Genomic DNA, 13,834 nt, shown 5'->3' with positions numbered 1-13,834 from the left:
GTAACAACAGAGATGATCAATGCATCATGTTCAGCAATGGAGAGAACCACTACCCATCGATCAACAACAAAAACGATTACTACTCCTTTTTCAGCAATGGCGACTACTACTACTACCACCACTCCTTCAACTAGGGGACAATAGCTAGCGAGGTTTCACAAGACCATTTTTCTTACACTAAACTGCTATAATTTTTCCACTTGTTACTCATTTCCACGTCATTTGCTCATCGAGATGGATCATCTGTCGGAATATTATAATATCTCTGAATATAATTTCCAAAACTGTGATTGACAGGAAAATAACTCTCTCTCTCTCTCATTTTTTATTATTTTTGCACAGAAGATCTGTAATCAAGACAATGTCACTCGTATTTTCCTTTAATTTTTCTAACAGATGTTTGAGGTTGCAAAATCTCTCAGGCAATAAGCATATTTTTCTCTTCCAATTGATATTTATCCAGTGAGCAGGAACTGCACAGTACTGTACATGATCCAAAGGGCTGTACTGCTGCTGTGGACATGCACTATATAGATCTGTTGTAAGGTAGGGAGACACATATAACCCAAGTGGTACTTTCAGATTTCAGCAGTCTAACCCTAATGGCTCAGGTGACAAGCGTTATTATCCTAAGAATACAACTCTGCCCATTTCTCTTGAACCACAGGACCTCGGTGCTAAGTACCTAGAGTACTGTTATGATAGATGTATAAAATAGTTAGGCCTTTTGCAACAATAATTCAGAAAAATAATGAAACAATTACTTGGAACGCAGCCAAAATAATTTTCTGCATAAACCAACAGCATGTGCCTTCCAAAACAGCAAAATAATTTACGCTCCTGTCTTTTGTCACAGTTGTTACCAGCGACACTGCCATTGTCTTAATACCACACATATGTTATCCTTTTAATCCCCTTTTAAACGTGATTTCAAACTCTTGATAGGCTTAATATGCCACTGTGATGTGCTTCTTTACAGATTTACATTAGCCCAATATTTGAAAATATAAAGACAATCCATTCAAGTACGTTAACTTTATATCACCGTTAACATTTTCATATCTACATCCTTACAATACATGCACCACATTAATAACTTATGCCTTGGATGGTACTATGACGACAGTCACTTTACTAACTACAGTTTGTTTGGCAGCAGTAGAGGTCAAAACTCTTCTTGTATAGAACTTCTTTCTAGGATCATATCGGTGGCAAATCACGTGATTACCTAAAACAGACAACTATATTCTAGGGCTGCAGTGAATGTCGTTTTCGAAGAATAAAAGATAGCTTTTATGAATGTACTGTAAGCGTCATAAATCAGTCTTGTGGAACTACGCATTGGTGAAGGTAGCACAAAATAGTTACTCCTTTCCACCTTCCATCTTGTCTTTGCAAGCCATAGCTAAAGACGCTTTTACTACAATGCATAGCGCCAGTTATAACTCTAGGCAGCTGCTTCGTTTGGTGGACGTGAGAGGTTAACCTTGAGGTACTGACAGTTTGTATGCCGAATACCCAATGTCTCCTCTTTTGTAAGTAAAACTCGTGGCTTCGCTCCGATCCGTCTCAGCCAGTTAACCTCTTCAGAATCCCAATGAAGACATCTGGAACTTTCTCTCTTCATTTTCCTTGGGAACAATCAGAAATAACTTCAGAGGCCCTCTTAAAGCGTCAAACCCTATCCTCCAATAAACTCCACTGACATGGAAGCTACCATCTTTATGAAAACTATGAGATCAACAGAAATAGAAAGAAGAGAGGCTAAGAGTCTATGGTTAAGACATGCAAGTTCCTAACACAGAGACAGGAGGACACAATTAAGGATCTCTGAACACGAGAGAGAGAGAGAGAGAGAGAGAGAGAGAGAGAGAGAGAGAGAGAGAGCAGCAGCAAAAATGCCATAACACTCAACTGCATATTGAGGAATCAAATACCAAATCCAAGAAATCATGTCATTAAGTTCTGATAGACCTAAATTTAAGTTTCGATTTCTATGATTAACCCAGGTAACAAACTGGGATGAAATCAATTTGAATAAACGAAGACTCATGCACACTGTAAAGGTTATCTTTGGTTTACCTATATAAACCAAGATCCTCGTCATAGTTGATTATCTTCTTTCAAAACATTGACTCTGGAAGCAAGTGTCTGATTCAGAAAAGCTTTCAAAGAAATTGGGGATCAAATCTTCATCTCTTTCAACTCTTGCAACGTCTTCAGTATCCATGAAATTATTACTGGCTGAGTAAATAATGCAATTTCGCTTTCTATTAAAATCTTTTTTGGCGTGTTTTGAACGAATCTACATCATCAGATGAGCAAAGAATTTTCTGTTTTTAGAGTATGTGCTTATTTAGCATCGAAATGGGCATTTTATGACAAAGAAAAAAAAATCGTTCAATATCTGTCCACTTGTTTTTAAAACTATATCTTATTACATAAAGCGATTTCCAAAAGCTTTGATTATGTACTATTGCGTTGTTTCTTCTTCCACCATTACCCTTCGTTGTTGCTGATTCTATTTATATGTGTGGTTGCAATTGACGTTTCAAGTGCAAGAATCAGGCTTTCAAATACTGATTTGATCCGTTTCTCTTAATCTGTCTTACTTTTGCGTTCTTTATCGATTCCTTTTTCGTCTCTGTTATGAAATATCTGGTTTCTACTGCTTCTCGAGTTTGTAAATGTACCGACTGTTTCATTGTGGTCTCTCGTCTTTTGCTCGGCGTCATTGAACTTGGTAGTTGCAACGCCAGAAAACTTACGGTCAACCATTCTTGTTTTTCTTGATTTTAGCAGTACATTTGGTGATATCTAACTACGTTAGGGTTTCTGGACATTTTCCTGCGTCTTTTTTTTATTCCTACTTTTGAGGAACTGGTTACCTTAGCCACGGTAACAGTGTTTTATAAAAGCTAATTCAATCTGAGCATCTGTTGTTGTAAATATGACAAAGTTTATTTTGCTTCCTCTATCTCCAACAATCAAAACATTTACTGATGACTGAATCCATAGGGGTCGTGGATAACTTTCAACTCCTGTCTGGTACTTCAACAGCCTAAAGTCAACTTATTTTCTAGATATTTGGGAACATTTGAGAAATTTAATTTCAAACTTGAAAACTCATAAATTTTAGAGATTTTTGTAAAATAATCAAACCAAACAATGCATAAGGAACCTATTCTATGGAGTGCTTTTTATTTAAATGTATTTTTTATCTTACGTTCTTCCTCCAAACAGAAGTATGTAACAGCAACTGGATACCACACGGAAATTCTTGCTACTTCTTCAGCCCCATCATTGACATTGCAGACTGGAATACAGCCAAGAAAAAGTGCATCGATATGAAAAGCAATTTGACAATGATCACCAGTGATGAAGAATACACATTTCTCTATGGTTAGTGTTAGTACTTATTCTTATTTGTCCGTGGCACAATCAAAGTTCATTTACAAACGAAGAAAAACACGCATATATACATGCCATATACGTGTGTATATCAATACACACACGCACACACGCATATATTAGAAATCATCAACACAATCCTGTGTGCAACAGAAATAATGTTCTGACTCATATAGGATTGAGCACAGGTCTTTCAGTTGAAAGACAGGGCCGCTGCCAACTAAGCCACACTAGTCATAAAGAATTGAAAAAACTAGGTTCGATCCAGATGCGAGTCAAATTAATTTCTGTTCCACACGTAACTGAGCCTTGGTTATTGTTTCATATTCACTCAGAAACGATAATTCGAATGAAATGCTGTCAACTGGGTCACTGCTGAGTCTGGAAGTTGAAGAAGACACACTGGTATGCAAGGCAGTTAGCCTGCCCAGGTAAAGACATGAGCACAGTGGTACTAAAGTACAACTTCTTTTATGACTTAGTTGGCAACAGCCTTGTTGATGACATGAGTCATATTTTCATATGTAAATTTCTATATATATATTATATATATATATATATATATATATATAGATATATTATATATATATATATATATATATATATATATACATACCTGCAAATCTATATATACTTATGTATGTACATGCATGTTTGTGTTTAGGAGGATCAGGTCAGGGATCTAAATAACAAGCACTTTTGCGCAGTGGAGAAAGGAAATGCAAATTAATCATAAAAATACTGTCAATTATTAAGGACTAAAATTCCTCACTAAAATAGAATATGACCTTTATCTACCGACTCCTCATAATTAATCCCGTATCTAACAGATATACTATCTAAACCCCATAATGTAGTATATACAGCAAAACCCCTGTAATGTTTATACAGCTAACCTCCATCAAACATAATGTTGAATATCTCTTCTATCTTACGTATCCCAAGATAAATTCTACCTCCTCTCTATACTAGAAATCCTATATAAAGCTTAACCCCGATTACAAGTTTCCCTTGTAGGAAATAATAATAATAATTCAACTTTTCCCATTACAGAATGTATAAGCAGAAAAAAAATATAATTCAGCGCTTTTCCATTACAAAACGTAGTAAATATCGTCACGCAAATTGCTGCCGCAACATATCAGTATCGACCTGAATTGACTCCTTAAAATTCCTCCCCATGGAATGTCATCATCGACATTCCTGAAAACGGTGCAAACCTCAGAGTAATCAACTCCAAAAGAAAATATAAAAAACTGGTCTCATCACAGCATTGTCAGCATTAAGCCACCTGTGTATACAGCATGTGCTCAAATCGCACTATGGACTTGTCTAGTCAGACTCGTAAACTCAGAAATCACCATTCCTTCATATGGCCAAAAAATCATTTATTAAATCGTCGATGGGAATCCTCAATAAATCTTTACTGATACTATAGAACCACATTCTTTAAAAATTATCCTCAGGACATCCTCGTTGTCACCTCAAGGGTACCCAAAAATTGTCCTCGAAAACGTAACTCATTCATGATACTGCCACATGTATATAGAACCCCAGTAAACACCTAGTCGGGATATAAACCACAGAAAACCACAATTCAACAATTATATACTGCCAAATATAATCACCTTTATAGGGCCCCAAGAGCCATAACACCAAAAAGAACCACAATCCCCACCTTTTAGGCTCGTAAAACCACAGATCACAACCAAAAATTACAGCCTCAAAAAAATTTCACCACCAAAAATAATAGCCACAAAAAATTCACCACCAAAATAGCCACAAAAACTCAGCCACAAAAACTCAGCCCCAATAAACCAATACCCCCAAGAATCACCACCACGGACCTCTTATAATATTTCTCAACTTAACGGTAATTTCCCATATTTTCCACCCCGTTTTTTATCATGAAATAATTACTTCTGGTTTTTCACACCAAATCGCCGCAGTTTGCGCATAAGAAAAATAATAGGACTAAAAGGGGAAAAAACGTTACATTAAACTGATTAATCACATTTCATCTTCAATTTGCAAAATCTGAAACAAAAAAATTCAACTGCAAGATGTTATTATTAGTTACTGCAACCAACCACCCTTTTCAGTTTAGATATATGAGTTAATTCCAACCGACCTGTCTTTTCATCTAAGATTACAAAACTGTTTCCTGTCTTTTCTTCAATAACTCTAAAAGGACCTTCAAATTTCGGATTCAATTTGTAATTTAGCTCATTTCTAACATTGATTTTTAAAAATACATTGTCTCCAACAGCAATTTTAACATTGAATGTTTTTTGTTACTTCTTTCCACCATTTCCCGGGTCATGGACTCGAGATTACGGCTGAGACAAGCATATCTCTCCTTTGTTGTGGAAATTAATGCTTCGATTGTATCTTCTCCATGATGAGGAATAGTTAACAGATCAAATGTGCCTTGTGCTTTGCAACCAAACAATGCTTCAAATGGAGACATTTTAATGGAATTACTAACCATAGTGTTGATGTTATGTCTAACAACATCTATATATCTATCCCAGTTTTTATCATTTCCTCCTACAGTCTTCCTGAGAGCTTCGAAGCACTTTCCTGTTTGCTCGTTCACATAACCCATTAGCTTCAGGTCTGTGTGGAATAATTGTTACTTTCTGTATCCCCTTGACTTCTGTCAAACATTCTAAAGTTTATTTACGAATTCTCTGACATTGTCAGTCAATAAAACCTCGGGCGAGCCATATCTGCAAAGGATACCATTGAAAAATGCTATAGCTACTTCTTCAGCTGTTTTATGCTTAAGTGGAAAAATTTCTACTATCCTTTTAGTTCATCTATTATTACCAATAGGTACTTATTCGCATATCTAGATTCATAAAAATTTCCTAGGATATCCTTATGTATTTTCCGAAAAGGTCTACTTGGTATTGGATATGACCCTAATTTGCGGGAATTTATCCTTGCAGGTTTGCAAGCATTGCATACTGTACAGTTTTACACAAAATTTTCCACATCTTTCCCCATATTTTTCCAAATATATTTAGCACGCACCTCATTATACGTTATTTCTATCCCCAAGTGTGGACTACCGAACCTGCAATGTACTATATCCAAAACCACTGGAATTAGGACTTTCGGAATTACGATCTGTGTCGTGTCTCCTTTACTTTCACTAGTCCTTTATTTATATCTAATTTTCATGACCGAAAAAGGTAACTTATAACCTTTCTTGACTGATTCCCCTCTTAAGAAACGCTTTTGTGTCTGCTAAAATTTCATCTTCATCCTGCCTTTGCTCTTTGAGACTCATATCCCATTGTATAGAATCACTAGTAACTAGCGTAACTTGAGATCCTTCTGTATCATAAAAATTTCTATTTAGGGCATCCGCAACTACATTTAATTTGCCTTCTATATATTTGAGGTTTGCATCAAAGTCCCTGATAGTTAAGAACCATCGAGCTCTTTTAGGTGACAAATCAGGTTTATTAAAAAGATCTAATAATGGCTTGTGGTCTGTAAGGACTTCTACTTTATTTCCCATCAGTATCATTTTAAAATTAACCAAACTTGACACTATTGCAAAGGCTCCTTTATCTACGGTAGCCATTAATCTTTCATTGCTGCCCTTTGTCCTAAACTTCCTGCTATAAAACGCAATGGGATTGAGTTTCCCATCAAATTTTTGCATAAGGCAAGCATTTATACCCTCCTGACTGGCATCAGTCACTAATGTGAATGGTTTGCTGAAATCTGGAAATTTCATAAGTGGGGGATTCATTAATGCGTCCTTAAGTTTTTGAAAACTTTCTTCCTGTGGTTTTCCCCAATGAAACTGAATGTCTTCTCGCAATACATCTGTTAGAGGAGCTGCTGTTAGAAAATCCTTTCACAAAACTACGAAAAAATCCCGCCATCCCTAGAAATGACTTAATTTTTTTCTTTTATTTCGGGGTACGAAAATCTACTATTGCTTTGACTTTATCATCGTTTACTCTAACTCTAACCCCTTCCTTAGATATGACATGACCTAAATATGTGATTTGCTTTTTCAAGAAGGAACACTTAGCTAGCTTAACTTTCAATCCTGCTAACTTAATTCTCCTAAGTACTTCCTTAAGCACTTCCAGGTGTTGCACGATCGAGTCTGTTGCAATTAACCCTTAAACGCCGAAGCCCTAAAAATCAAAACCTCTCCCGTATGCCGGCGCCGGTTTGGAGTGAGCGCGGAACCGGAAAAAATAATTTCTTCAAAAATTCACAGCGTGCTTAGTTTTGAAGATTAAGAGTTGTTTTTTGGCTAATTTTTTTGTCATTGCCTGAAGTTTAGTATGCAATCATCAGAAATGAAAAATAACATCATTATCATATGTAAATAATGCGATATATGGTAGCAAAAAAAAAAAAAATCATAGATAATTGTATTCAAATCACGCTGTGCAAAAAACGGTCAAAGCTAACAAGTTACTTTTTTTTCGTTGTATTGTACACTAAATTGCAATAATTTTGATACATAATACATAGTAAAACAATAAAAGCAACACCGGAAAAATATTATCACAAAATGATGTACGAATTCGTAACGCGTGGACGTAAAAAAATGTCATTTTCAAAAATTCACCGTAATTCTAAATATTGTTCTAGAGACTTCCAATTTGTTTCAAAATTAAGACAAATGATTGAATATTACGATACTGTAAGAGTTTTAGATTAGAATTGCAGATTTCGACCATTTCGGACGAGTTAAATTTGACCGAATGTCGAACTTTTTATATATATTTTTTTTTATATGCACATATTCCGGAGATGGAAAAAGCTACAACCTTCAATTATTTTTATTGTATTTTCCATGAATTTGCGCACATTTTGATATATGAAACTCTATAAAACGGCTAATATGAAAAGGAACAAATATTAGGATAATGCGATGTACGTATTTCGGAGACTAGCGGCCGCGAATCGGCGCGCAGAGTGAAGGTAAATATATTTTTCAAAAATTCACCATAAATCACAATATTGTTCTAGAGTCTTCAAATTTGTTTCAAAATGAAGAAAAATGACGGAATATTACTAGGCCGTAAGAGTTTTAGCTTACAATTGCGTTTTTCAACTATTTCGGTAGAGTCAAATTTGACCGAAAGTGGTTTTTTTTTTCTATTTATCGTGATTTATATGCAAATATTTCGAAATAAGAGAAAAGCTACAACCTTCAATCATTTTTAGTTGTATTCTACATGAAATTGCGCACATTTTCATATATAAAACTTTATGTAACAGCTAATTTTAAATGGTGCAAACATTTCGACAATCGCACAACAAAAATTCTGATTTTTTCGGAAGAGTTACCGCGCGGACGTAAGGAAAATGTTTTTTTCTTTTTCATAAATTCACCATAAATCGAAATATTGTGCTAGAGACTTCCAAGTCGTTGCAAAATGAAGGTAAATAATTGAATATTACTAGAATATAAGAGTTTTAGCTTACAATTGCGTTTTTCGACCATTTCGGTAGAGTCAAAGTTGACCGAAAGTTTAAATTTTTGCACTTAACGTTATTTATATGAAAATATTTCAAAACTGATAAAAGCTACAACCATGGGTTGTTTTTTTGTTGTATTGTGCATGAAATTGCACACATTTCCATATATAAAACTTTATGTAACAGCTAATTTAAAAGGGTGCAAACATTAGGACAATCGCACGAAAAAATTTATCGGAAGAGTTATCACACGAACGTAAGGAAAAAGTTTTTTCATAAATTCACCATAAATCGAAATGTTGTGCTAGAGACGTCCAATTTGTTGCAAAAGGAAGGCAAATGATTGAGTATTACTATATTATAAAAATTTTAGCTTACAATTGCGTTTCTCGACCATTTCGGTAGAGTCAAAGTTGACTGAAGGTTGAAATTTTGGCACTTATCGTTATTTATATGAAAATATTTCAAAACTGATAAAAGCTACAATCATGAGTATTTTTTTTTTTTGTATTTTACATGAAATTGCGCACATTTTCATATATAATACTTCATGTAAAGGATTATTTAAAATGGTGCAAAAATTATGTCAAAGTGACGAAATAATTTTTGAGATGTCACTGATACTTTTTAGTGCAATAAGAAAGAAATTCGCTCTTGCGCGCCTGCGTAGCGATTGTAAACAAAACAACGCCTTGATCCGTGAACTCCCAGCATCCCCCAAGGCGCGTGATTCATAAGTTTTCGGCTGGTAGGCCTATAAGTATTTTTCCGCGAATTTTTAAAAAAACTTTTTTGAGCCGACGTATGATACGTCCAATCGGCATACGGGAGACATTTTGACTCGACGTTTAATACGTCCAATCGGCGTAAGAGGGTTAACATATCATCCATGTACACAAAAACATTTATACCCAGTAACCCGTGCAAAACGGTGTTTACCAACCTGGTAAAGTTCATCAGACTACCCGATTAACCGAACGGCATCCACGTAAATTCATAGTGTCCCTTGTGCACTGAAAAGTCAGTACATTCCTTACTATTTTCACTAAGAGGGACCTGCAAAAAACCCTGCACCAAATCAATTGATCTATAAATATTATGTCCCCTGATTTCTACAAAAAGAGCTGGCATGCATGTGACTGGGTAACGGTCAGGAATTGTCTTTTCATTCAAACGTCTTAAATAGACGCATATTCGGACAGGCACTGCTAACAGAGGAAAGTTGCATGGGGACGCACTAGGTCTAATGATTCCTTCCTCTTCCCATTTATTGACCTCTTTTTCTACCTGTTCTCTGATTTTGAAAGGTATGTGGTATGCAGGAATAAAAATGGGTTTTGTACCACCTTTCTCTAAGTTTACCATATGTTCAAACACATTAGTCAATCCCAGTAGTTCCCTTCGTAAAGCTACCATGTCCCCAAATTCTGCCAAGAGCTCGCTTACCGCTTCTATATACTCTTTATAATCTGTATTAGCTAAATGTTCTCTGAATATTTGCTTCCTTAATTGCATTTCTGCCTCTGAAAACTCAGTTTTCCCCTTTACAATAGCCACTGAACCACTGTCATTACTCCAATCTTGGAGATCTACCACATACGTATTCTTCTGGTATTTTCTAACTGTATTATTACAGTTCATTAATTCTACCCATGTAACACCAATGTTTGATACACTGTTCACTGATGCAGTGCTAATAACCCCTCTTAGTTTCTCGCTGCCCTCAATCACGCATACTTCCGTGGTTTTTTTCATTTCCCTCAATTTGACTTTTACCATAGTCTTTGAACCTGGCATTAAAATAGCATCCTCTGATAAAACACATTTATATTTGTGGTTAGTACCTCCCCTTTCCACGATCCCTTAAATATCTCCACGCGTGGTTCTCATTGCATCCACCAAGACCCCTTTGTTAGTATCAGTAATAATATCAGTATTAGTATCAATACCACCACCCATAACGCCATTGTCAAACCCACCAAAATTGTTATCACTGTGGCCTTCATCTCCCGTTTAACATCACCGCAGTTATTCCCCGTATCATCAGTGTGGGTTTTGATATCACCACTCCCCATATCCCTGGTATCATTATCATTAGCACCGCCAAACACACCCCTATTTTCAGTATTCCCCATATCCTCAGTTTCACTTGCGTCCTCATAAGGGATAAAAACACCAGGTATTCCAACTGTTATACCACTAACACCTGCATGGACCGATATCTTGTGTCTTCTACATGCAGGATGGCCCAGCAAAGGTCTGTTGCCCAATGCAATCCTTTTATAACCAAGAATGGTTCTATTAACACTCTATCACCCAGAGTAAATCGTATTCTAAGAAAACCCAGGGTGTTTAATCTATGGGCTTGCAAATCACACACCATCTCCGTTGAGGGTTTCAAAGGGTAATGGGAGAACATGGATTGATACAGATTATGGTCCAATAAATTGATAGACGTGCCGGTGTCTATAAAGATCGGGATATCCACATCCTCCACTGTTCCATATACTATAGGCCTGGGCTCTGGGGTATCCCCAACGAGACCACAATGGCATGTACAAATCACCTGTACCCATTTTGTTGATTGGCTTTCCAAAAACTTTGCCGAACCCTTTGCCCTTTTAAGTGACCTACCTGGGAAGTTCTTGTATTGTAACTCCCAAATTTCTGAGGTGTAGGTCTTGCATCTCTCCGTATCTGAGATGCACAAGCCTGCCAACAGTGATCCACACTTTTACACATTCCACAATATTTGACTCTACATACTTTCTTTGTGTGCCCTGGTTTATATCAATTGTAGCAACGCAGCTGCTGTTGCCTTTGATCGATCGATTCTCTATTATATTCCACTTTGCACACAAACGGGGAGAAGGAAATTCTGTCTCTTTGCATCGTATTCCTTGGACCGATCTCATTAAAAAATGTACTATCCACTGTGGGACATTTGGACGTGTGTTTCTAAATTTGGCCATAAATTAGTTCTTCATCTGATGTAGATAAAATTTTTCATCAACACTGTCCACTATTGGGTCTGGTACGTCGTGTAATAGCACTGTGAAATGTATCAATTTGTGTAAATTGTCCAATGAGACATTATTCCCATTTACCCATTTGAAATTTTTCAATTTCTGTATCCATTCTCCTGCTGAGTCAAAAAGTTTTGAGCTATGCTCAATAAGGCATGTTGTGCCTTTTCGAATTTTGTACAGCCCTCTTAAATCTCTTACCATATCACTGTTCTTTTGAGCCATAAGCCGCTCTTTAAAATGCTTGTAATTTGGTCCATGATCAACATTTTGTGTACTCTTCTGCATCTAAATGACAAATCCCCTCTATTGAAATCTAACAAGGCTTTTGCCTCTGTGAACACCTCTGTATCATCCTTAATTCCCTTGGCGTTTAAATAGTTACTCACCCTCCCAATAAAAATTTGCACTGGTTGGGAAAGAACACCATCAACAATGCCTCGAAAAGGGCTAACTCCTGCATTTATGTTTGTTATCTTGTGTAGATTAGATTAGATTATAAAATTTTTGGCACATAGCCAAGCGCCGGAGCCGAGGGGCCATTCAGCACATAAATATCTTAAGAATAAAAAAAAGTCACTGACCCACAAACAAACATACACAAAACCAGTCTAACATACACGTCATTCATTCATAAAAACCAAACAAGAAACCTAAAACAATTAAGAGAAGATTACAATTCATAAAAAGACCAATATTTTTTAAAAATGTCATAATTTGCTCTGCCTGAGCACCTTCACCTAAAATATCGGTAAGAGTCTTATTTGCCAGCAAACAAGCTCTACGTTTGGTTTCAAAATGAGGGTACTCCACCAAAATATGCACCACAGTCAAATCCACGTGACAGGTGGAACAGCGAGGAACCTGCCTATCCGCTCCACTCGTCATTAGATACCCGTGAGTATATTTAGTGTGGCCAATACGTAATCTAGCTAAAACTATCTCAGACCTTCTATCCATCCGGCTATGAGGCCAAGGATGATGAACAGAAGGCCTAATCGACTTTAATTTAAGATTATTATCTAAAGTAGACCAGTGGGCCTGCCACTGGTCTCTACAATAAAATCGAATGGTACTTTCAAAATCGGAAACAGGGACGCCCATGTAGGAAATGTGCCTAAGCCTAGTTGCAGCCTTAGCAGCAGCGTCGGCTCGCTCATTCCCAACAATTCCAACATGGGACGGAGCCCAACAAAACCTAACAGAAAATCCTCTTCTATTAATTAAAAGATAAAACCAATCTTGTACTTCTTGCACTAAAGGGTGGCAAGAGACTAGGCTTTTGAGAGAAGATAAAACACTCAAAGAGTCGGTAAAAATGGTAAAAACCTTGTTAGTACAAGACTATAAAAAACATATTTAAGAGCAGTCAAAACTGCCAGCAGTTCAGCTGTAAAAACAGAGGAATAAGATGGAAGCTTCTTTTTAATAATATTATCACTAGTCACTACAGAGCAACCAACACCATCAGAACCCTTCGAGCCATCAGTATATATATGATGAGAATCACTATGTTCAGAAGCATGATCCAAGAAACTTACCCTCGACTGATCACCAGAACTGTTGCTCCTGCTTTCCCTAATTGGGCAGATTTCTATGCGTGGCCTATTCCAAGGAGGAAACTTTGAGGGCGAAATTTCAGCTACTGCAGGGGGTAGTAATCCCACCTCCCTGGCAGAGCTGGCTAGTCGAACTTCAAGCGGCTTTGGCAGTCTAGGTCTATTTGGGGCTCTATCAGTTGGTTCTCTAACATACTTATAATTAGGGTTTAGCTTTGATGTAAGTACTCTTGATATGACTCTCAAGCCTAATTCCTCCCTACGGATAAATAGTGGGGGAAAACCTGACTCAACATATAGGCTTTCTACTGGAGAAGTTCTATAGGCTCCCGTACAAATACGTAAAGCCATATTATGGACAACATCTAATTT

At 36.6% G+C, this 13,834-nt stretch overlaps 2 protein-coding genes across 2 annotated transcripts in view; both read left to right on the top strand.

Moving 5' to 3' along the window:
* LOC135215923 (latent-transforming growth factor beta-binding protein 4-like) overlaps positions 1–13,834 on the top strand; it is a 593,663-nt gene that overhangs the window by 279,267 nt on the left and 300,562 nt on the right. The gene's annotated exons all lie outside the window — the stretch shown is intronic.
* LOC135215325 (uncharacterized) overlaps positions 1–13,834 on the top strand; it is a 146,682-nt gene that overhangs the window by 51,988 nt on the left and 80,860 nt on the right. Inside the window, exon 6 of the mRNA XM_064249885.1 lies at positions 3,244–3,402. Coding sequence (XP_064105955.1) covers positions 3,244–3,402 — 159 coding nt within the window. The remainder of the gene's footprint in view (positions 1–3,243; positions 3,403–13,834) is intronic.

This window comes from Macrobrachium nipponense, chromosome 5, assembly GCF_015104395.2.
Source record: "Macrobrachium nipponense isolate FS-2020 chromosome 5, ASM1510439v2, whole genome shotgun sequence".
Classification (NCBI taxonomy): Eukaryota; Metazoa; Arthropoda; class Malacostraca; order Decapoda; family Palaemonidae; genus Macrobrachium; species Macrobrachium nipponense.
Note: the sequence above shows the minus strand (reverse complement) of the source record. Positions and strands in the feature narration are given on the sequence as shown.